This window comes from Sus scrofa, chromosome 8 (genome assembly GCF_054392235.1).
Source record: "Sus scrofa isolate SSC_HxYL_T2T_F1_AM1 chromosome 8, Sscrofa_HxYL_maternal_Yorkshire_Landrace_v2.0, whole genome shotgun sequence".
NCBI classification, from domain to species: domain Eukaryota; kingdom Metazoa; phylum Chordata; class Mammalia; order Artiodactyla; family Suidae; genus Sus; species Sus scrofa.
The window spans coordinates 3,934,328-3,959,563 of NC_139390.1; the positions used below are offsets into that span (position 1 = coordinate 3,934,328).

At 52.0% G+C, this 25,236-nt stretch overlaps 1 protein-coding gene across 7 annotated transcripts in view; it reads right to left on the minus strand.

Moving 5' to 3' along the window:
* Positions 1-341: 341 nt before the first annotated feature.
* KIAA0232 (KIAA0232 ortholog) overlaps positions 342-25,236 on the minus strand; it is an 88,353-nt gene continuing 63,458 nt past the window's right edge. The window contains exons 5-12 of one of the 7 annotated variants that reach the window (XR_014812089.1): positions 23,106-23,172; positions 21,916-21,997; positions 16,005-19,275; positions 9,887-9,995; positions 4,739-4,836; positions 2,708-2,834; positions 2,234-2,503; positions 342-974 (exon numbers count right to left, since the gene is read on the minus strand). Coding sequence is in view for 5 of the 7 variants with exons in the window: in XM_084971426.1 (XP_084827552.1) it covers positions 2,655-2,834; positions 4,739-4,836; positions 9,887-9,995; positions 14,611-14,682; positions 16,005-19,275; positions 21,916-21,997; positions 23,106-23,172 (3,879 nt within the window). In the remaining 2 variants the exon portion in view is untranslated. Of the gene's footprint in view, positions 2,835-4,738; positions 4,837-9,886; positions 9,996-14,610; positions 14,683-16,004; positions 19,276-21,915; positions 21,998-23,105; positions 23,173-25,236 lie in introns of all 7 variants that reach the window. The other 6 variants (XM_084971424.1, XM_084971423.1, XR_014812090.1 and 3 more) reach the window with 6 other exon arrangements.

The window sequence follows — 25,236 nt, forward strand, 5'->3', positions numbered from 1 at the left end:
CTTCATGCTTCTTTGATAACACACTGATCTTGCTTCAAACACTCAGTGAGCATGTTAATGTAAACACACAGCTTTTTTTTTTTCCCCCAGAACAAAAATACTAAGCGTTGAGTACCACCCCAAGACCCAAAACAGTGGGTTCCTGAAAGACTGAGCTAGCAGCGGAGGGGGGCCGGGGAAGACGCGGCCACACTTCGCAGCAGGCTCCCCTCTGCCAGCGCTGCCTGAGGAAGCGCTAAGGAAGCTTCGTCTGCAGGGGTGGGACCTGGGCGCACCTAATTAAGAGGAAGAGGGGCTTCTTTGTAAGAGAATCTTCGCTATGATAAATAAAGACAATCAACGGTTTTCGAAATTTTTTATTTGGTGTTAACTTCACAAGAAAACAAAAAATCAGTTACTCTGGTGTACGTGAAATCAGAACAACACAACCACGGGGAAAAAAAAAAACTTCAGCCCAGGACTGGAAAACTGATGCTTCAGTGCTATGGATGTGCAATGCGCTTCATACCACAGTGCGTCTCAGCGTTTTGCCGACTTTTTAAAAAAGGCTTTTTCTTTGTGATCATCCATTCACAAAACTAAAAACCACACTTTCAACTCTGTCGCCGAAAGCCTCTGGGCTTCAGCCACTTAGCTATGAAAACAAATAAATACATCATCTGTTAATCCCCTTGCCCACCTATAACCCGCTGCCGCTCCCGCGTGGAAGGTGCCGCATCTCCCTGCCAGGGTGGGAGGAAGTCTGCACCTTGACCACCTGGAGCCCTTTCTTGGTAAAAAGCAGCTGTCCAAAATCAACCAAGCTAAAGGCTGTCTCCGAAACATATTTATTTGGTCTCTGCTACTACATACGCAACGATTTCTAGAATGATCGTCACTGTAGTGATCTCAGGAATTTACAACTTCCAATTCTTTTTTTGCCTTTGCTGTTTAATTATATTTCAGTGCAGATGCTAATCAATTTTTAGGAAGCTCTGGAAGAAAGAAAAATACATAAAACCTTATAAAGTCTGTAAATAAATAACAGCAACATAAAACCTTACACACGCACACACACACGCACACACACACAAACCCACTTTAAAGTGTCAAAGACGTGCTGTATAAAAAAACAAACCCTGACGCGTGGTGAGACCAAGCCCGAGGGCCCATCAGGCTTCCCACAGTGAGGACAGACAGCGCCGGGCACGACTCCACAGCCTTGGATGGAGTTTTCTGCGTCAATTAAGAAAAAGGCAACAAAACCCAACACTCGAAGCAAATCATGTGTTTCTCAGCCAGTTCAGCTCCCAGCTAGTAAGTAAATTACGTGTTTATTGCCCGCAACGTTAGTGGTGAAGCTGTCTCATCCATGTTAGACTTTTCAGCTGTTCCTGATGGTACAGACACGCTAAACTGATTTCACACATTGTTTTTTCTTAAAAAAACAATGAGTTGGTTAAAAAAAGAAAAACAATTTTGAATGTTTAGAGTTTGCAAATATTGCTCCTTCTAACTTCAACTTGCTGCACAGCGGCGTGAAAGCTCAAGGAGTGGCCGTCACAAACGGATGGGACTGGACGAGACGGACTGACCCCCGCGGGAAGCGGGCCGCAAGGCCATCAGACACGCGTGGGGAGGTCAGTACTGCACCCTCCGACCCGCCACTCCCAGAACTTGCCCAGAACATTCTCTCAAACACAGAATGAGATCTAAGCTCTGCGAAGCCACAGCCACGAGAGGAGCTAGCTGCGGCAGCCAAGGTTTCTTTGGGGTGATGAGGTGGCCTTTGTTGCATGTCAAACATTCATAATTTCAAGTTCTGGGGGCTTCAATTCAACATCAGTTATCAAACTATGAAAAAAAAAATCATAATTTGCAACTAAGGTCCTCACCAAGTATTTCAGACTCACTGCAGACACCCCCGGAACAGTGTCTGGGAAAGGCAAGCGTGATGGAGGAACGGTGGGGGGTGTGCCCGCTCACCCCGCCTGGCCTCGCATGTACCCCAGACCCCAAGTCCTTGGCTGCTTCAGTTAGCAAGGAAGTCATAAACCATGGCATTTTCCATGGTGCTCTAGGGGGAAATCCTAAGATAGAAAACACAGTTTTTGTAAGTCTCTAGAAGCACACCCTTGTGGTTCTACTTCAAATGTACATGAGATTTTACTGAAGGAAGACCGGGGTGGGGGGGGTGTCACCCGTGCTGCCCTCTTGCCTTCGGAAAGGCATGGATCCGCCACAGGGTACTCACGTCCCAGGTCTCGGAGGACAAAGCCTAAATGTTCCAAAGCTCAAGTCTCTGAAGAGCGGAAGTGGTAGCGGACAGTGCGGGGCTCAGAAGGTGAGGGTGGACTGCAGCTGGAAGGAAAGACTGCAGCCGGGATGCAAAAGGCAGTGATACTCTAGGACGAGCACATGCACACTCATTCTTGGTTTGACAACACAATCTAGTCTATTTCAAATAGCCAAGAATTTAACAGCTTGGAAAAAAAAATCTTCAACAGGATAGCTGTCCTCAACTCTAAAATAAGCAAGAAGAGAAAGATAATTACTGATCGGAACCAGTTAATTGAAGAAGAAACCTAAATTGTTGTTTTAGATGAACAGGCCTCACAGAAGGGTACTTTCCCTCACAGATCGACTTTAAAAAATAATTGGTACTACTCTGCGGGTTAGAGATGAGTCCGACAGAAGAGCGCCTCGCCGCCGGGCCCCGGCCACTCGCCTCCGCCTCCCGAGCCTGCGGCCTCCGGGGCGGGGCTGCCCCCGGAGCACGTCTTCCTGCCGAAGCCGCTGCCTTCTGCTCCAGAATTTCTCTCTTCTGTACACCTTGCTTCATAAACAGAAGACACCTAAGATGAAAGGAACAATTTTCAACACATCAGAGGCCAGATACTCCTGCAGACGGCTCAATGAGACACTCTGTACACACAGAGACTAAGTAGCAATTGCTGCCGTGTTCCTGTGAAGAGTTACAAAAATGTGAATTTTCTTGTTTGAAAGCAAAACAGACAAGTTCTCCTCCGTGATCTAGAAAGGATCCCGCACCCCATTTTCTCCAAGGTCAGCCCCTTGGACACAACGTGGCCTCTGTCAGGGCCGGATGGAGAGGAGTCTTTGAGCCAGGACCCCGCTGGAAGGACAACACAGCCTCGTCCTCCTGGGGCTCACATTCCAAGGAGAAGCAACAGGCAAAAACCCAACAGGTTCCCGCTGTGCTGAGCAGCTGGGGACTGCGGCTGACGGGCTCTGGGACGGGAGTGGCGGGGCAGGCGGTCCTGTCCAGTCTCAGCTGGAGGCTGAGAAGCCAGCCTGCCACACGAACAGCCAGAGTGGGCCTGGGCCTTCGGGGCTGTGCTTCGGAACTGAGGGTCCCTCAGCATCTGGAATGTTCTAGGGAAACTTCTGGTTGTGGGGACCAGCCCCCACCCACCAGATGGTCAGCAGCTCGGGCCATCAGGACACTAAGTGCAACTGCAGTCTCTCCCCGGTCATGACACCTAGAGGTGCTCCCTCACAGTCGCTAGCAGCGCCACCTGCCCCCGAAGTGACTAGCAACACTTCCCCTCCCCCAAAGTGATCAGCAACGCCCTCTCCCAAGTCACCCAGTCATAGCAACTAGCAAGCCCCGCCCCTGCCACAGTGGCTAGCAAAGACCTCCCCCACCCAGTCACAGCAACCAGCACCCCCCGAGTCACAGTGGCTTACACAGCCCCCTAAGCACAGTGCCCAGCACCGCCCCCCATCTCCAAGTGGCTGCACTGTCCCTGGCTGAGCCCCACAGGAGGATCACAGGCGGACACACACAGGGCCTTGGCAGGGAGCATGCGTTCACTCTGGGGCAGCTGCACAAGGACATGACGGCTGGGGTCGGGGCTGAGGGGCACAGTTCGGGCTGCGCTTAGGATGTGGCTGCAGGGCCTGAGAGCCGAGGTTCTGAACCTACAGTGGCCTGACATTTTCTCTTTTGCAAAACGCAAGATTAACAGCACTGACCCCCCAGGGTGAGGTGGTTCTGCCTGCAGTGGGGAGAAGGCGGGGGAGGGACGAGCGGGAGCAGGAAGGCCCTGGCAGAGGCAGGGGCAGCCTTTGGGGTGGGGGGTGGGCGGGGGTGCTCAGGAGGCGACGCAGGCCGGGCGGGAGGATCCGAGGTGGCTGAGCGGTGGCGGTCAGGGCTGGGGAGAAAGAGGACCCGGAGCTGGGGGTTCTGGGCGTGGATGGGACGGAAGCTGGGGAAGGGGGGCTGGCGAGGCTGCTGGGGGCACGAACACGTGCTGTGAGGTCTGAGAGGCCCAAGGACGCCGCCACCACGGGCTGCTCTGGGGAAAGGCCTCACAGCACTTGACCTGACAGTGACAATCACACTGAGAAGCAGTCACCTGCCCGCCTGACTGGCCGAGGCCTGGCCCTGCCCCGGGTGCGGGGACAGCAAGGAGCACCCCAGGAGGCCCCTGCGGGGTGCATGCTTTGAAAGATGAAAAGGGTGCCCACCCAAGGGTTTAGCGGGGAGTGACAGGGCCAGCTCTGTGCTGGCAGCAGGGTGGCGGGCAGACTGCAGGGAGAGGGAGGCGATCTGGGAAGGAAGCCCTGGCCGTGAGAGGGAGGCGAGGCAGCCCTGAGCACAGGGCCGCGAGGAGAAAGGCCACGCCCACAGAGGGCGGGGGCGGGGCGGGGGCAGTCGCAGGGCTCCCAGGTTTTATTTCTCGGAGCGTGTGGCCATTGGAGTTAATAACAAGGAGGAGGACGGTGCACTTACCCTATTAAAATCTAACAGGTGCTCTTCATTACTGGGTATTTCTTTAACATCAGGACATTCTTCTAGACCATTCTCTCCCTTGGCATTTGTATAACATTCTTAATCATTTGAGTGGAGAAGGGAAAAGAGGGAAAGGGGGGGAAATTTCATTAAGACACAGTCATGAAACATGCATTCTTGTTTTATTTCTCGCTGAAAAATCAGATCAGTTAGGTCTACAGCCCTTTGGAGAGTTCCAGTCGTCACTGAAAGCAGCCTCGGTCAGCATCAGCCAGCCAGGTGCGGGCCAGGGACAGGCCGGCCAACTCACTAATTCTTCTATCAGGGAGTTCCCACTGTGGCTCAGAGGGTCATGAGCCCAACTAGTATCCGTGAGGATGTGGGTTCCATCCCTGGCCTCCCTCAGTGGGGGAGGATCTGGTGCTGCCGTGAGCTGGGGTGTAGGGCACAGACATGGCTTGGACCTGGCATTGGTGTGGCTGTGGTGTAGGCAGCTGTAGCTCTGATCCAACCCCTAGCCTGGGAACTTCCATATGCCACAGGTGTGACCCTTAAAAAAAAAAAAAAAAAAAAAAAAAAAAACCCACGAAAAAATGAAAATCAAAAATTTTTTTAACAGATTGCTCACAGAGTCAAAAAAAAAAAAAAAAAGCAAAAACAAACCCCAGGCCATCAGGCCATCATAAACCACATGTTCTTATTATATACCCACCACGAGACACTCACAACAAACAGGTGCTCGCACTCCTAAGAGACAGGCCTGGAACACAGGATAAAAAGACGGCCAAGGCCCGCGCTCCTGAGCACGGACGCGGTGTGCAGGGAGACAGAAGAGGCACGAGATGTGCTCCCAGAGCACACGGACAAAGGGATCTCAGACAGGAGGAGGTGCAGCACAGAAAACAAAGCAGGGGAGCGTCGTCTTTGCTCTTTCTCAACTCAGCAGCGAACTAAACCATTGTGGAAAAGGGAGGAAAAGGGGGCCAGGCGTCTGACCAGGTAAGTGGCCTGCGGGAGGGGATGGGGCTGTAGCTGGAATTAGAAGGAATCAAAAGAAGTCATTTACTCCAATGGTTCTCAACCCTGGCTTCACACTCAAAGCACCTGGGGAGCTTTAAGAAAAGTCTGGAAGTCCAGGCCCGAACTGAGATTGTGAGGGACCTGGTCTGGGGTGGGGTCTGTATCAGGCGGTGCTGACACACAGCCAGCGCTGAGGCCCACCGGCCTTCACCCCGATCAGCCCCACTGACCTTGGCTCTAAGGGGCAGGCAGCAGAGGAACGGGGAAGAGCCCTGACACCAGTGTACCAGCGCTCCAGGCCGCCCCAGGCAGGCGCTGCAAGGGGTCGGCAGTGCCCGCTGAATGACTGGGGGCCCTCCGCCATCAGGGGCAGCCAGTGCCAAAGGGAAGGTCAAATGGTGATCCCGTTTCAAAGGGGAGGGAACTAGGACTCCAGGAGGTTCAATATCTGCCCTAAGTTACATCACAAGAAGGAATGTCATCACGAGCCAGCTGACATCTGTCTAATCCCAGAGCCTGGCGGTACTTTTAGCCTCTTGTTATGAACACAGATGATGGAGTCGCCGAAAGTCTGGTTACTGCCCGAGAGCCAGCAGCTGGGAGGGAAGTACCTGATTCCAGCTCAGTGTTGTCTCCTGCGCCCTTAACCGTCATCGAAGCCATCTCCCTGCAGGGCTCTCGCTCTAAGACTGAAATCACACACACACGGGGAGCCTTCCAAGCACTCTGAAGCCAACGTATGAGCTACGGAGATGGCCAGAGCCGCCAGGCACACAGTCTGCAAGGCCCTCTGTGCCTGGCTGACCTCGCCCACCCGAACTGCCAGGCACACGGGGGCCCAGCAAGGGCTTCTGCTCCTGCCCTGGCCGGTGCTCCTGTCTCCCCATTCGGGTAGGGTAGCCCCGGCTGTCATGTGGCCTGTGGCCCGATTCCCTCAGGTCCCTGATCACGGGTCAGGGACAAGGGCCATCTGCACAGCACCTGGAACAGAGCCTGGCATGAGGCAGGGACGCGTATTTGCTCAATCTGCGTGTGTGGACACAGAGCAAGGCAGGCTGCCGGGCAGCACTGGGCTTTGGTGTGGGATGGGCCCCCCCCACTGCTCTGGGGCTGGGCCTCCCTAAAAAGGGCCGCTCCTCCCTCCTCCTCCCCAGGGAGGCTGGGGCTCCAGCTAAGGCCCAACTAGCAGCAGCATGGGCTAGAAGCTTCAGGAGCAGGGATGAGAGTCGGCCGGCACAGGTGCTGAGGGGGTGAGAAGCCAGCTGCTCCCTGGGCCCCCCTGCTCCTGAGACCACACTGCCCAGCCTGCAGGCTGAAGGAACCGAGCTTCACAGCGAGACTGCAAGGCGTGTGCAGGGATTTAACTCACAGTTGTGAGTTAAAGGTCTTCAGAAGCCCGGCTGCCATTATTTATCCACGGAGAGTTTCTCTGCAGGCCATCCTGCAATTTACTTTTTTATTTTATTTTGTTTTTCTGGGACTGTTGTCTTTCTCTGAGTGTTAGAGCATATGGAAACATAACTTAGAGCAATGTTAATTCCATTTATCACGTTGTACACGACATCCCTAATACTTATTTATCTCACGACTGCAAGTACGTACCTTTTTTCTTTTCAGGGCCGCACCCACAGCACATGGAAGTTCCCAGGCTAGGGGTGGAATCAGAGCTGTAGCTGCAGGCCTATGCCACAGCCACAGCAATGCAGGACCTACACCACAGCTTGTGGCCACACCTGATCCTTAACCCACTGAGCGAGGCCAGGGATCAAACCTGCGTCCTCATGGACACTCATCAGGTTCTTAACCTGCTGAGCCACAACGTGCACTCCCACCCCGCAACTGACAGGGGGCTTTCTGTGTGGACAGCCATGAGAAGGCCCTGCAAGGACTGGAGAGGGAAGCACCAGAGCTGAGAGCTGAAGTGGTTCCTCACTAATGACAGAAAACCCGGCTGAGGCTCCTGAGACAGCCTGTGACACAGCGACAAAGCACCAACTCAGTGCGCTTGGAAGACACCCTAAGCCACCATGGAGATGGTCCTGCGACCCTGGGCCCGCCTGTTCCATGGCCACATCCCTCCCTCCTGGCGCTCCCTGGGTGTCCTCTCGCTGCAGCTCTGGGGTCCCTGGCCCTCTTGGTCCTACTAAGTGCACAGACTTCCATGATGGCCCATTTGTGCTCCTGTCACTGCAGCATCTCCTGGGCACCAAGGGCAGAGAGCAAGCTTCTAGACCACAAGGGAGGAGAGCCTGGACTCAAGCCCAAGCTGAGGGACAATGCCTGATTCTGGGCAAATGATTAAATCAGAAACTTAGCTTCCTCGTCTGTAAACCAGGGGTGACATCTCCCCAGGCTCTTGTGAGGGCTGTAAAAGACCCAGCGCACCTCCTACATAATGAAGAGCAACCCAAACATGAGCTAATGATGGATGAACAGACCTTTAACGAATGCTGCTAAATAAGCAAAGATGCTGAAAGCGCAGGCTCTGCTCCAGGCTCTCCTTACGATGACCCTTTGGGAAGGAGGACGGCAGTGTGGGAGAAGCTGTTTCTGTGCCCACAGAAAGGAGGCGCCAAAGATCCCAGCCACGCCCCGACCCCAGGTGGCTGAGGCCAGGCCAGGCCGTGAAGGCAGGCCGTTGGCACGGGGTCGCAGCCCGCGGGCGTGTAGACCCTGTGGCAGTGAGGGCATCGCTGGCTCCAGGTTAACCACAGATTAGCTGGGGAGACGGGCGGACATGGGACCATGCAAATACTCACAGGTGATTACCTGCCCCCCAGGTGAGACTGTTGAGGGAGAGCCGCAGCTGCCGGAGGCCCGGAGAGCAGGGGTCTGCAGAGCTCAGCCGGCTTCTGGCCGTGCCCACAACAGGCAGAAGTTCCGGGGCCAGGATCGAACCCCACGGCACAGCAGTGACCCGAGCCACTGCACTGCCGCCAGGGACTGCCACGCGCAGCTCTCGCACTGACCATTCTGGCCGCCTCCTTAGTTCCCGCTTCTCCCAACATGTCCGGTCAGGATTTTTTTTAAATGGCTTCTGGGTACGTGCACTTGGGAGGCTCACAGACTAAAATTATCTTCACCAAATCTGCTGCTGTTCCCATCTCCCTCTCTACCCAGTCTACACCCCAACTCCCTCCTGCTGCTCACTCCTCAAAGAAAGTCACTCAACAAACTCTGGCATCCTCTACAAAACCTTTTTTTTTTTTTTTTTTTTGCTTTTTAGGGCTGCACCTGAGGCATAGGGAGGTTCCCAGGCTAGGGGTTGAATCAGAGCTGCAGTTGCCAGCCTACACCACAGCCACAGCAATGTGGGATCTGAGCCTCCTCTGCAATCTACATCACAGCTCACGGCAAAGGCCAGGGAGCAAACCCGCATCCTCCTGGATCCTATCAGGCTCATTCCACCGTGCACAACGGGGACTCCCACCACCTCTTGATGCCGACCTTTATCCTCTACTCCCCCAAGGGCGCCCCAGTCCAGGCGCCTACCCTGCCAGGCCCAGGCCGCTGGGCGAACCCCGCAGGTGCCCGTCAGCTTTTCAACTGCTCCCCTCCTCCACTGCTGCTGGAACAGGTGTTAAAACACACACCGGACCCGACCCTCCCAGGCGAAATCTTTAAGCAGACGGCACTGCTCCTCCTGTCTGTTCACATCGACCAGCTCAGCAGAACCACCGACCCTCCCCACAGCTCAGCCCTGCCCTGCCCTGCCTGCCTCTCCAACCTGGGCTGCGGCCCAGTGGGCCCAGAGGCCAGGTCTCGCCTCCTCCGCTGCAGACCCACCTGCCATGGCTCAGGCCCTTCTCCCCCAGGGACTGCCCATCCCTGGCCTTTCCAGTGGGGGCCTCCGGCAGGCCCCCCAGAGCCGAGGAGGTCCTCCTCCACCACCCACCGGAGTGTGCACACACCCTACCAAAGGCCAGCACTGCTTTCACGCATTCCCACATCAAGCCGTGGCGCGTTTAAGAGCGGGGTCCAGTCCTCGTCCATCTCTGTGTCCCCAGTGCCTGACAAACGCTGGCCAAAGGGTTCTTGGAGGGATATTCACAGCAAAACACCTTACTGCTCTTAATGAATCAGGAGTCGGAGCGGATGAAGGAACGAGCTAAGCGCAGGGCTCCTTACCTTCACACTCTGCAGCAGGAAAAAGAGGGGAGTACAAGGCTTTTTCCCACCAGGTCTGTTTTTCTTGACTTCTATTCATTCCTTGTACATCAGTGTTCAATACAGGAAACTGTTTAGATTAAACCAAATACAGAACAAGTTTACAAACTTTCAAGATAGAGGCAAAAATTCAAGCATCATTAACTAGGGACTATGATCTCAGGATATTTATTTATTCATTTAAGGCCACACCCGCTCCATGTGGAAGTTCCCAGGCTAGGGGTCGAATCGGAGCTGATGCTGCCGACCCACACCACAGCCACAGCTGCGCAGGATCCTTAACCCATTGAGCCAGGCCAGAGATCGAACCCACAACCTCATGGTTCCTAGTTGGATTTGTTTCCACTGTGCCACAAAGGGAACGCCTAGACAAGCTGAATTTAAAAAACCAAAGTGTGCATAGCATACAAAGGAAGTTTTTCTTATGAAGCACTTTATATAGGAAAGGGAATGAAAAATCTTTTTAAAAAACACAACAAAACTCTTACAAGACAGCAACATAACAGGACACACCCTTAAGTAAGGATAGTTTCTAGATTTTGCAAGAAAGAATGGGGGGCCTTGAGCCTCCGCTAGTGTGAGATGCTTGAGGGAAAAGAGGGAGGCCTCTCACCCGCGTGTGTGAAGGAGTCAAAGGCGAAATGGGACAGAAGGATGCTATACAGGCAGAGTTACCAAGCTAGTGTCTTTACAACAGGATTATCTGCTCCAGTGAGAACCAGAAGGAAATTGAGACCAAAACTAAATAATGAAGCTGACAGTATTTCACATTCAAAACAGGAAACAGACCTCAAAAAGGGACAAGGGCAGGACTCCTGAGAGCAGGAAAGACCTGTCCTTCGTGCATGTTCGTGGCCCTCCCATGTCCGGAAGGGGAATGAATGCCAGTCGGAACCCAGGCTCCACCCTTCGCTGGTGGCGCTCTCAAGTCCCAGCTGGACCTCACCCACCCACCCGGGCAGCGAGGACCAGATGCAGTGTGGCTGGTGGTCACAGATACCAGCTGCGGCTCGCTGCAGCCACCCTGGGTGTATCTGGTAGGCGGGGTCAGGGCCACCCTCTTCCAGGCTCCCTCCTCATTGCGCCCGACCACACCCCTACCCCCAGGGTCAGGTCTGCTCTGGGCATCTCCGTACCTCCCACGGCCCCCAACGGCCCCTCACGGTCTCAACAAGTGTCTGCTCAATGGGCAGGACCTGTGAACACTGCGTGTGTCTTCGCTGTTTTAGAAGACAGTTCGTTATATCTCCACGTTTAAAACCTGAACTGTTTTAGCAACTGACGACCCTCAGTTTTCTAACAGGATCTTGTTATTCTTTGAAATGTAAATCATTTTACTTTATTTTTACCAAAACCTTTTTGATTCAGTAATGTCTTTTTTATTATTTAAATGGGAAATACATTTCAGAAATACTCCTAAATGAGAAACTGAAGAACTGTATCGTCTAACCAGAGTGGTCAGTTAACCTTCACCATTTTCTCCCACAGCTTACTCTAACCATGAAAATTAGTAAAGCTATTAGATAAACAGACACCAAGGCCGGCTGCACTGATGAGGCCAGGCTTAATGCAAATGAAGCCAGCAATGTGCAAGGCCTGCAGTGACATCAAGGTGATTCCTGCGTCTGGCCCCTAACTCAGAGCAGGGTGAGACCTTTCTGGAAAGTTCCTGCCTTCCCTCCCAGGCACACCTGTTCTCGGGGAGGGTTTCTCAGGAGGAGCCAGGAAGGCTCCCTGCACAGAACTCTCCCCCTCAGCTCCCAGGCACTACTCAGAGAGACGGACTGGAAGGTAACAAGCTCCTATTTGAGAAGGAAGACGGAGGGGGCAGGCTATGGAAGCGTCAGTGTTCCACTCACACGAGTGTAGTTAGGCTGCTTATTCTTCAACCGTTACTGACATTGTGGAGTGGGGTGAAGGGCAAGAAAGGGAAGGGAATTCATCAGGACGGACTGGGCAGGGCAGGGCAGGCGGGAGGGGTCGGGGTGGCGAGGGGCTGGGTTGGCACGAAGAGGAGGAGGTCGGAATCAAGGGGGATCAGACGGTGAGCTCTAGGGCAGGGGCCACGCCTCACTGACCCCCCACCCCAGGAACAGGGCCTGGCACGAAGGACACAGCCAGTGTCTGCTGGCTTTGAGAAGAGGCTCCAACTGGCCCAAGGTCCTGACCATCCGGCACCATTTCCCTCTCGCTGCTGAAACCACTGTTCGGCCCTGCAGGCTCTGGCACAGTTCTAGGATTTCTTCCGCATCCTCCATCTGAAAGTCAATCCCAACAGCAGGGACGCATCTGTCCTGTTTGGGGCTACAGTGAATTCACAGTCAGCAAGTATACACATGGAAACATCTTTCCACTCAGCCATTTCCAACTTTCAGGCTGCAGCAAAGAGGACTGTGCTTTGTGTAAATGATGCCTGTTTACTGTATTCATTCAACTTCCGGTTTGGTTGAGAATGGAAGGAATGAAGGAACGGAGGAAATGGAAAACAGAACAGAACACTCCCCCCAGGCACCCCCAAAGAAGCTCCAAAGAGCTTCTTGGCTCCCTCTCCGCCTGTAAGCCTTTCTTCAGTTGTACCTCTGCGAGGAAGCCTGCCCTGACCCGTACTTATCACTGCCAACTCCTCCGAGCACTTCCGCCCACCACCTCTCCCCTCCGGCTCTTTCCCGCAGCACTGGTATTCTCACCCAGCTTCTCACGTGCCGCTGGGCACTGACTCTACCTCCACAAACGCCTTTACACTCAGCACCTACAATCACACCCTAGAATAGTAGCACGCAGTAGCCCTTAACACTTGAAGAATGAATGAAGAAACAGTGCGGGGGGAGAAGATAAGCCCTTCATCCAGAAAGGCTTACTAGAAACGTCTTTAGCAAGAGATGTAACACTCAGTCGTTCTCCAGAAGATGGAAGTTAGACAGAGGCTCACCACTTTTAATTCTCACAAACATTTCTAGTCTGGGGAGGAGAACGGTGCTCGCTATTCCTCTTTGAGCGCTGCCATGGGGACAGAGCCCCGAGAGCACCTTCCTGCTGAACAGCCACTTCTCAGTTATGTGGGTCACAAGAGGAGAAGCAAGCCTCCTACGAGCCTGTGCTTTGGAGGAGGAGAAAGGAAATGTGAGTGGAGAGGTGTCCTGGGCAACGGAGAGCAGCAGGAGCCACGCGCCGCCCATGCCGGGCTGTGCTGCCCGGTGACTGCCAAGCAGGTGCAGAGCATAAAGCACGTGGGCTCTGGCCTCACACGGGCTCCCGGGCAGGCAGCCCACCTTCTGGGCCTGCGTGGCCTCAGCGTGTCCTCCGCGGTCATGGGGGAACAAACCTAGTGCAGAAAGTCGCCGTGGACACTGAGTAGGATGGTGGGGACAAAGCAGTCGGCAGAGCGGGTGGGCTCCAACCCCCAGGACGGCCCTTGACGGTCAGACCTTTGGACTCCCAGGCTCCTCCCCTGGGCGGCAAATCCCCGAAAACAGGGCTAAGCCTGCTGCTGCTTCCCTGTAGTCTACAGTGCATGGCATGGAGTCAGCAATCAAGCAAATGACATAACACTTCTGCCGCAAGTGCGGGCACAAAGGGAGAGCTGGGCGCGCGGCTCGGCGCCGTGACCTGAGTGTGGGCAGCTGCCCTGCACACGTGGCAAAGTGCAAACCCCTTCATCTCTGGGCTACGCTGTTTCTTCCGCCTAGAGTGTCCTGCCTCCTTTTGGCCCTGGATGCTCAGGTAGGTGCAAAATACCCTTCCTAACTAACTCCCAGCGGCTGGGACGGTTGCCCTCTGGGTTCCCACAGCACCCCGTGCTCACTCTCCCTAGGCCACCTTCCATGCTGCCTAAAATTACATTGGCCCAAACACCCTAAATGATAACGAACTGGCTAGATAATCTTGGCACAGCCATACAATGGAATAATATGCAGAAAATATAAGAGGAAAGGGTGTCATTTCAGTTAAAAAAAAAAAAAAAAAAGAGTAGGAGGCAACATCCGTGAACACGGATCTGTTCCTACAAGCATCGTGGCTGATGCTGGGGCGGGGGGGTCCACTGTGTACGCACCCCCTCGTGCCTTCTGAATTTGAACACAGGAGGGAACTGCCTGCGGCAGTGAAGACAAACTGGTCCTCAGGACGAGACTGAACTCTCCCGGACGAGGACGGCGTTGCGGTCGCCCCGGGCGTCCACCTCCGCAACGGGTGTGAGGAGCTGAGTGTCTACTTAATGTTGGCTGAGCTGAACTCAACTCAACTTTTGAAAAGACATGTTCCCAGGTACCCATCCCATTAGAAATCCCACATTTTAGACCACTTGCTCTGAAACAGACGGGCAACTGAGTGACTTTTAAAACGGAGCTGGGCCCTCCGTAACGACTGCCCTCACTCAGAGAAGGGGAAAGCAGAGCCTGGCAGGAGCTCCCCAAGACTGACCGGCAGTGTGAGAGCGTGAACGGCACAGGTTCTGGTCCCAGCCTGGCCCAGAACTGTCCCTTCAGGCCACTCTCGCAGACTTTCTGCCCCTTAGATGAACCTGTGCCGTGAGCTCTAAGCGGCAGGTGTGCTGCCGAGACAGGGCTGAGAGCAGCGACAGCAGCCAGGCTGCGGGACGACCCTGGCGCCCACAGGGGACGGCATGGGCAGCCGAGACCTTTCCAGACAACTCGGCCTTCTGGTAACACGTAAATATATCCACGTACTAGCAAGCGAAGGCATACGGTAGTGATATGATGTGGAATCTCCCTTCTTGCCGCTTTTTCTTTCTTCCCCATCTGGAACCAGGTGAAATGCAAGGTCCGTAAAGGGACACTGAAGGATGAAAAGTGGGGCAATTCACAGACAGGTAAGGGCTAACGACATTACGGTTTTCTGTTCTGAGCCGTTCAGAGTTCAGTGTTTCAATGGGATTCAATTCGTGTCTAAGGATCTCGAGGCGAGCTCGTCAGAGCAGCGACTCTCTAGTGGCCTGTGGGGCTTCCTACCCTCAGAGGCACTCAGGTCCACACCCAGGCACTGACCCAGCAGTGAGGAAGCCACGGATCCCAGCTTGTCTTATAATCTCACAAGACAAAGTACAAAAGTGACTCATGAAAAATGGCAAGTGCAATTTAAAGAAGAGGCATAAAGCACACAGAAATTCAAAGAAGGGAGAAACGATTTCTGGTGTGGGTTGGGGAGAGCATCGAAGGACGTGGGGGCCGGGTGGGGGGGGGCACGACTGAGCCAGCCGAAAGGTGGGCGGAGCCTGCAGGAGGCCAGATGGGAGGAGGGCGCCGCTCCCCTCCTCTCCGGAGCGCCTCCGACTGCCTTCTTAGTAAGGTGCTCCTGGAAAGAGGCCAGGCACTGCTGCAGCAAGTCATGGCTGAGAAATGGGCAGAGTGCCACGCTGTTTTCATGAACAGGTTACCGTCCTAAGTGTTATTTCTTGTGCATTCGATGTAATCCCAAATGTCTTCTCAGGAACAAATGGTATCACGACTCCCATTAATAAAAGCAGTAACCTCATCTGGTAAACTCACCCACAAAATTCACGTAACTTCGGGAATGAGAATTTGGTAAGAAGCAAGGTACATCTGTACGTCTATAGAAGTTATTCTGTTGCATTTGGATTGTGGGTTGATTTTCACTTGTACCATGAAGATAAATTTTAAGAGAATTCTATACAGATGTAATTTACATGTAAAACCTAAGTTTCAATAAACTAATCAAAGTTTCAGAGGCAGTTAGGTGGGCAAATCTAAGAGCAAAGGACCCTGTGAAGAGTAAGAAGCCGCTTCCTTTTTCAGCTGATGATTGAAAGTTATATATCAGGCTTTGCTTTAAGCACAGTACAGGTACACCTAAGACAACACATAAACACCTCATATCCTGATTTATTTTTAAAAATGTCTTTGCATAAAAAGTCTACTGTCTAGTTCAAATTTATAAATATCAAATTCATTTGAAGTTGCTATGTAAAAATCGTAAGAGTGCTGGGTTTAAAGACGGTTAAGCTGAATTCCTAATAATTTCACCCTTTCAATGCCTGAAATCAGGCTGTTTTTGAAAGTCTGATCAAACCTTTTATCAAATACCAAGACACACCGACACATACCTCTTCCAGCTGTCCTGAAGAAACCGGATTATCTTCGTAAGCAGGGAACTGACAACCTGCCTTGCAACTGCAAAAATGATTAAGTTCTTCCTCACATTGTGCCATCATTTTACAATTTGCTTCTGAGCTTTCTAAGTCGATCTCCAGAGATTCATTCATGCTACACTCCAAACACTGACTCTGCTTTCCCACTGGCAGAATCCCAGCTGATTCCTCCTGGGAATCCAGTGATGTCTGAGCACTCTTTTCCATTCCAGATTTTTTTAACCTGGGAAGGAATTTTCCAGACTCCAGCTCTGATTTTCCATAGTAATGGCCTTCCTTCTCTGCATCTTCTTCCAGTGGTTTGAGGTCTGCCTGCGGATCTTCAAATGCGTCAACTTGAGAAGGAATGGGAATATTTGCTTCGTCTTTTTCAGATTCAAATTCCGACTCGCTTCCTCCCCCCGGGGACAGTTCAGATGCAGAAATTGGGCGAAAGTGAGTCCTAGGAGAGATGCGAATAGCCCTGTACTGTGTTCTGTCAACGCCACATATCCTGGGGTGGAAAACTTCACTGTCTGAGTCAGAGCAGAGGATTGACTTCGGTTTAAAACTAGGACTGAAAGATGCAATCCCTTCGGGTTCGAACGAACACTCCACGTGAAGGACTTGTGAAAATGGATTGCTTAGGTCAAAGGATGAGAACGAATATTCAAGTCCAGGGTCTTCGACTTGAAAGTTACCACAAGCTCCTAGTAAGTCTTCATGGAAGATAAAAGAAAACCCCTTATTCAACCCATTTTCCCCGCCCTTCGGCTGCTCGTTCTGTTCGAATGACACGAAGGGTTTCCATAACTGCCTGTGACCTGGAGCAAAACTGTTCCCCGGGGTCATAAAGACATCTGTACCAGCTATGGTCACGACATCAGAAGCCGCGCACTGCAACAAACTTCCTTTTGTGTGACTGGGCGGTACCACTGCCCACTCCCCGTCGCTACTAAAGGTTTTGAGCTCTCCGTAAACGCCTCCCAGAATGAATGAGTTCTCCTTATCTTGGGCCACGTCCCAAGGTTTAGAGGGCGTAGTATAATCACCACCATCCACCTTGGACAGCTCGCCAGAAACAAAAGCTCTTTTCTCCAGGTTCTCTTTCTGTCCCTCCCACAGATGATACTCGGATCTCTGCACGGCCTTATTAGGCTCCTGGAGGGGCTCCATCTTAGCTTCAGCATCCAAACAGCAGCAGTAGTTATTTACATCTGTTGGAAATAACTCATCATCAATTCTTTCTATTTCTACCATCGCTACAGAATCTCTATCTGCCATCTTTGTCCAAATGTCTTTAATAACCCCTGAGCTGTAGCCATCTCCAAGAGGACTGCTTTCACGACATGCCTGCGTAGTTTCAAAGGCTTTGTGTTCCGTCTTTTGTTCTAGCTGAATACCACAGACAGATTCTAGTTTAGATTTTTTTTGGAAAACTAAGGTCGGGATTTCTCCTAAAGTTCTACTGTTTTGCTGACAAGTCTCGTCTTGCAAAAAGTCTAGAAGTTCTTCATCTACATAATTTGACGAGACTCTAGGAACTACGTAATTAATATCTTCTGCATTAAACTGCGTGGATTCTTCAAACTGAATGTTTAAGGTCTCATTGTCTGAACGGGTCTCTTCCGAATGGGACCAGGGACTACAAGTTCTTGTTGAAAGATTGGAACAGTGTTCGTTTTCTTCAAAGGCACTATTTTTGGTCCATATTAGCAATCTAGACTGTGTTTTCCCAAGCATGTTAGCACTAGAATCTGTATTTTCATTTCCCAAGTTGAGTGTTTCAAAAGAAAATGGTAAAACAGAATTACTGCATTGCACTTCAAACACTGAAAAACAAGAGTTTATACCAGATCCTTCATTAATATCTGAAAAGAGCTCCTGATTGCCAGCAAGCAAATGCGGGTGGAGCGCTGTGCTGTCTAAGGTCGGGGAGAGCCTAACTGGAGAATCTCCTCCGACACTCTCTCCGTCGGCATCGCCAGAGCTGGATGAGCAGCACTCCCAAAACTGAGCCAGGCTGCCCAGGTCTTGCAGGAACAAGCCCTCGGCACCCACAGAGCTGGTAGAATCCGTCCATATTGCACGTTCCCCTTGCAACTCCATTCCATCTAACACTATGCAACATTCTGCCTCAAAATCTGCTTTCTCTTTGCTTTTTTGCCGAATCATGTTCAAGATCCGACTTTCTCCTTGCATTGTTTCTGAGGCACCAGGATCCAACATGGATTGATCAATATCCACTTCATAGAAGTGTGTTAATTCCGAGAGATGAATATCATCCAGGTATCCGCTGTCCTCCGGAAGAGAACAGAATGAGGTCCCCGTGAGGTCAATGTCCTCATTGATAACTGCAGGCATTTCTACAAAATGACCATCAATGAAAGTACCTGCTGCGAGGTATGTTTTATGAATATTATTGTTGCTGATGCAAAGACCATGCACTGACTCCGACAATTCTTCCACTGCCTCTGAGGCCAGATCACTCGTGTCTTGTCTGTTTCGGTATGTGGTCTCCAGTTTGCTTTTTCTGCTCAGAGGAACGAAATACTCGGCGATGGGTTCCGTGTACCACAGCGGCTCCTCTTTATACTCGCGGTCGTTTCTGCTCTCCGCGGGCAGGTCCCTGGCTTCCGTGCTGCCGGGCTCCTTCCTCCCCAGCTCCTTCAGCGGGCGCTTACCCCGCTTGCACAGCTGCTTGATGGCCCCGCCGCCGCCGGCGTGCACGTTTCTGTCCGCCTTGTCGCCGTGCTTCAAGGAGAGCCTGCTGTGCCCGCTCCGTCCCTTTTTGTTTCGGATTTCTCGTGCCTTGTGTCTCACTTTCACACACTTCATGGACGATTTTGCCTCTCCCTGATTCCCGCTGGAACTCGAGCCTGCCTCGCTAGAGCCGGAAGACCAGGAGCGAGGGCGCAGCTTCCCTTCGGGCTTCTGTCGGATCTGCTTTTTGTACAGAGCGGGCTTGTCTTCGCCGGGGCCGTTTCTCACCCTGTTCTCCTTCTCGTTCGGCCCTCTGCTCTGGGTTTTCTCGTGCGCGCTGCTGGGGACTTCGCTGCTTCTCTCCTTGGTGACCTCGCCTTCGCTGGGGCAGTCCTTGGGGGAGGACGTGTCTGTGCTGGCGGGGGGCGCTGTGGACGATGAGGAGGAGCTGGAGTAAGAACAGACTGCAGACTTGTTCCACACCGTCATGATCTCCTGCAGGCAGACGGGCTTCTCCGAAAGTGGCGGGAACGCTTCATAGTACCTGAAACAAAGAGAACCCAAAAGTGGGCACTCAGACGGCATCGGATACAACAGAACCTCGCCAGCTGGAGAAGTGGGACATTTCATTTCAATACGATGCTTCTATCACCCGTGAATCACTCACTTTAAGAAAATTAATATGATAGTAGAGGCGTTCCCGACCCGGCGCAGTGGAAACAAATCCGAGTAGGAACCATGAAGTTGCGTGACTGATCCCTGGCCTCGCTCAGTGGGTTAAGGATCCTGAGCTGCTGTGAGCTGTGGTGTGGGCTGCAGATGCGGCTCAGATCTGGCGTTGCTGTGCTGTGGTGTAGGCCGGCGGCAATATCTCCTATTGGACCCCTAGCCTGGGAACCTCCATATGTCATGAGCACAGCCCTGAAAAGCAAAAAACAAAAAACAAACAAACAAACAAACCAAAACAACAACAAAAAACCAAACATACGCTTTATATTTAGCTCTATGGATCAAGCACCTCTGTGTTCAACACTGAGAGAAGCACTATAAGAATATTTACAAAACATGCAAGATGACAACTTTTTTTTTTTGGTCTTTCTGCCCTTTCTAGGGCCACTCCCGCGGCATACGGAGGTTCCCAGGCTGGGGGTCGAATCGGAGCTGTAGTTGCCAGCCTACACCACAGCCACAGCCACGTGGGATCCGAGCCGCGTCTGCGACCTACACCACAGCTCACGGCAACGCCGGATCGTTAACCCACTGAGCAAGGCCAGGGATCGAACCCGCAACCTCATGGTTCCTAGTCGCATTCGTTAACCACTGCGCCACGACGGGAACTCTGCATGATGACAACTTCTACCTTTAAAGTTTGGATTTTAACTAAGTCACGAACAACAAATATAACATAGTGGAAAGTGTAATATTTTGATATGAAATTTCTGAATTTGAACCTCAGCTCACTTACTAGGTTTGGGACTTTAAGCTAACCCTATCATGCCTCAGTTCATTTCCTCATGACTCACCTCTCCAGGCTGTTCTGAGCACTGGAAACAGACAGAGGTGAAAAGCCGGACAGCAAAGGGATCGACAGCATGAACTCTGAAGCCACACTCTCTGAGTCTGAGTCCTGACCACCGCTCAGGAGCTGGGTGGCCTTAGGCGTGGTCCTTAACCTCTCTGTGGCCCATGAAATGGGGTAATAATCCTATCTACCGCACAGAGGGCTGAGGAATAAAGGAACTAACATGTGAAATGAGTCAGAAGGGCAAGCTCAGTGATTGCTGTCGTCGTATCTGTTCTCAGGAGGCTCACACAAGGCCTTGTGTTAAGCAGGCCCTAGAAATGGCAGGGATCATGGAATTCGAGTGCTCAGAAAAGAGGGGGAGGCCCAGAACAATCAGAGAAAAGGGACTCCAGCTGAGCCGCCAGGGTCCAGAAAAATGTCGCAGTTTGGTGAGTACTAACTGGGAGGCCTGGGAACCTGTGCGAGGACACGACGACATTGGGCCTCGTAAGACCAGCAACTGCTGGAAACACAGGGCGGAGACGCCAGGGAGGTGGCTGCAGAGAGCGTGGAGACGGGAAAGGAGGGCTTTTAGCTTGCTGGGAAACCGGTACCACTGATGATGTCAGAGCAAGGCTGACATCAGAGTCGGGGGGCTGCCAAGGTGGGTGCCGTCATTGTAACGGCGCGTCAAGGTCACCCATGAAGCGCTAAAAGGCTTACACTTGACCCTCTTTTGTCTATACTGTGAGCTCCGTAAGCAATTTTTAAAGTTCTAGGAGTCCCGTTAAAAGCGTAAGAAGAAAACAGGTGAAATTAGTTTCGGTAACATATTTTACCTAACCATTATCATTTTACATGTAATCAACACTGAACATATTAATGTAATGTTTTACTTTTTTTTTTCAACCACATCCACAGCATGAAAGTTCCCAGGCCAGGGATCGAATCTGAGCCACAGCTGGGACCTAAGGCACAGCTACAGCAACACCAGACCCTGGACCCTCTCTGCCACAGCAGGAAGCCCTACATTCTTTTTTATCTGAAGTCTTTGAACTCTGGTGAGGACGACACATACAACCACAGCTCAGTCTGAAACGGCCCCACCCGGCTGGCTGTGGCTACCATGCTAGGCAGCACACCCAGCACAACCAACTGCATGTTATTTTTTCCTTAAAGAACTTCCTAGGAGTCCTGACGATTCAAGTAAAATGTGTAATAGGGAAATCTGCTTACAGGCAACCACTTTAAATATTAACCACTGACAAAAGACAGAAAAGCCTCTTTAGGAAACAAATCTGACAAGGTCCACGACTTGCCCACATTCCCCCTCGTCAGGGGTGGGAAGCTGGCGTCCAGGGACACGTGTCATTTCTCACAACTGTCTCAGGGCACTGCGGTGGAGCCCGAAGCTCGTGTGTGAACGGAGAGTACATCACAATCTCGTTTCGCTCATTCGCTTCACAAACACTGATTCAATATGCGTGCAAAGGATAAAACCGTCTTACTCGTAACCGCTGAACTCTCCGTGTCGAGCACACACAAACTGTTCGGTACATGCTTCCCGGGTTACAGGATATCAAACTAAACAGGAGACGACACACGACGCCTGCAGACCAGGCCGCAGCGTCCAGTCTGCTTTCAGCAAACACCCCTGGCTTGCTGGATGCGCTTACGTACATTTCCACTTGGTCCTTGGCTGCAGGGGACAGTTCTGCCTCCGGAGAGGGAGACCCCTCCAACTTTTTGTGAATCTTCTCCTCTGTGATGAAACAAGAATTCAGGAACATGTGTCATATCTAGTTAACAAATGCTCATGTTTCAAAAGCTCCTCAAATAAATGTAATCAGAAGTTACACAGGCTTCTGTGGCGTCATTAAAAAGAACGACATACCCCTTCGACCTTTTAATAACAATCTATTTCTTGAGTGCGCCCGAGGGACTTCTCTGGCTAAACCACATTAACCCTGGGCGGAGGGCCGAGGGCGGAGGGCGGGCTCCGGAGGAGGCTCGGGGTCAAGAGACCGCAACCCCCGCGTGCGTGCGTATTCATCGCACCAGAGGAGAGAGCACCTGCTCAGGTCTCCCAAGTATTTTCTCACACGACCCTGCACGCACGGGCGTCACGGCGCCCCGTCGGGACTGACACGAGGCTGCGAGGAAGGTTCTCTCACGAGCTCCGTCGCTCCTTCCGCGAGCGAGGGCCGTGCGTCCACTAAAACAGAAGCGAGGCGGCCCCCGACTGCCCTCGGATCAGGAACCGACCAACTGTGCCTTGAAAAGGAAGGCTCGGGGCCTGGTGGGCAGCAAAACGGCTACGAAGCGGACAAGGACAACAGCCCGCAACACTCAGGGAGCTGCAGAAAGAGGGGCAAAGAAGCCGGAGGGGTTCGCAAATGAAAACAAACGCCTCGAGGAGCTTGTCAAGTCTGTCTACCCAAAAACGTCAAGAGTCAAGGCAAAAGTTCCTTCCAAACCCAAAACAATTAGTGGACGCTTTGGGGGGCCTTGAGGTCACCCGGCAAACATGAGTGGGGTGGTGGAGGTGGAGAACGGGAAAGAGGAGGGTGCTGCAGTGTGAGGGCGAGCGGAAAGCAACGTCTCCCGTCCAGGAGGGCACCTGCGGGTGGAGGCACCCCCGAGGGCAAGGCTCCGCCTGTGCAGGATGAACGACGGCCGGGGGCGACCCAGGAGCCACTCGCAGGCAGCTGAAGCGACCCTGGCCTGGTGGTACTCGGAATACAAAGGCCTGGCCCTTCTCTTCCCATCCCTTCTAAGATTCCCCCCCGCCCCCAACTCCTAGCAGACTCCAACCTCCCAGCAGGGAGCCCCTGGGAAGAGCCGCTGGGAAGAGGGAGGTGTGCGCTCACCTTGCTTGCTCTGAAGGTCTTTCAGCCTGGAGCAAAGCTCCTCCACCAAAGTCTCAATACCCGAGCTCTGGGCGAGAAGAGAAATACACATCAGTTTACTGCCAAAGTACAAAAAGTCAGGTATTTGTATAATTTCGTTTTCATACAAAAGTGTTGTGTCTTCCATGTTTCAAAAGAATTACATCATCAATATTTACATGAACTCAAGAGTCTCCAAACTATAGGTTTGTGGATCCAGTTTGGTAAATGTATTCATCAAGTATATTCACTGGTACTTACTTATAAGATGTGAGAATATTAACGCAGCGCCCAGCGTGGCGTCTGTCTTCCGGGAATACAGCATCGTGCTCACGGGGGCAGCCTAGGACCCAAGTGCCAGCTTAAGGCTAAAAGTGTCACTACCAAACCCTATTCAATACCTACATGAGCAAATTTAAAACTGCAAAACCTCGTCATGGTCCTCGGGGAGCTCACGGTACAAAGAAAAAAGGAGATTACATTTCCTCTCTTCTAAAGCAAATGCTCATGACTGGAACAAAAAGAGCAGGTAGGAAACATATGTCATTGCTGGGAGCAAACGGGAACGCTTTCAGGTCGTGAACAGGGTGTTAGCCTCTGTGGAGAACTGGGGTAAAATTTAAGGCGAGGGCACGGAGGTCCAAGACTGGGAGGAGAAGAATAAGAGGCGAACTCAAGAAAAAGGAATGCTGCAAACAGGCTTAGGCAAATCTGTCCGTATGCATATTTTTAAACTTTTAACATTCTCTGCTTCTTACAGGAGAAAAGAATAGTCTTGCACAAGGTACAAGAAAGAGTTCGCATTTTCTAGGAACTTCATATTTATTCAGTGGCCAAAAGTCCTATTTAAATTGGCACTGGGTGTCTCCTGGTGGGCACGACCCGAAAGGATACACAGGACTCTGCTCGCCTGATGCCCTCACAGGGCCTTGAGGGGCTAAAAATAGAACCTCACCCCACTCGCTTCACTCAAAATGACTCAGCACAAGTACTGCGGACACCGGAGACAAGAAATCGTACATTACACAGTTTAGCAGCAAGAAACCGATTACAAAGGAAAAGGCCACCTGTAAACATTGATAGTTACACTCTAGCCACATCGTATCACAGCTTTCAGGAGGAGACAGGACAGAAAAGGAAAGGGAAATGGGCCAGAAGAGAGCTGTCCTTCCCTTAAAAACACTGTTACCAACCACGGCAGATACCAGTCATAAACGCAGCTGCCCACACAATTCCATCAGAAAGACTCTGCTTACCATCGTGTCCAAGGTGTGACGGGTATGGCCGTTTTATTCCACTTCCTCCAGACCATGAACCTAACACCAGGGTCAGCTGACACGCGGCTGCACGCTGTTCTGTACAGCAAGCCTGTGTCACTGTGTTTCTAAAGCCGGGGCCAGTCTCCAGTGCCGAACGCCCGGCCCCTGGGGATCGCTTCTTCGACTGCGTTCAATACTCAGAAACGGCGGGCAGTTCCTATTCTCCACAGAACGATCACTGCAACCGAGTCACCAGACATGGCTGCTTCTGCTTGGTCTTGGAAATTACTTCCACGCAACTGCAGAATTTAGTTGTTCTGGAGAGCAACGCAGCTAAGAAGAATACACACCTGCTCTCACACATAAATGGAGAAGAAACAACACGCTTACTCCTTCACCTGCGCACAGAGCAAGCTCTACCCACCAAGCCTGTCTCCCTTTACTGCCTCCTGCAGCATCCTACTTGAGAAACAAAAAGGACTGTTAAAAGCACCCTGGACCTCGTCACCTCCTGGCAGGGATCTGGAAATGCTGATTTGGTGCTCTTAATGAGAAATTTTATTCACTTTCCCAATTATGATATAAACTACTGCTATTTTATTTTTTATCTTTTTAGGGCTGCACCCACGGAATACGGAGTTTCCCAAGCTAGGGGTCAAAAGCAGAGCTGCAGCTGCCGGACTACACCACGGCCACAGCCACACAGGATCCGAGCTGTGTCTTCGACCTACACCACAGTTCACAGCAACGCCGGATCCTTAACCCACTGAGCGAGGCCAGGTATTGAACCCGAGTCCTTATGGATGCTAGTCAGGTTCTTTAACCACTGAGCTGTGATGGGAACTCCCCTGCAG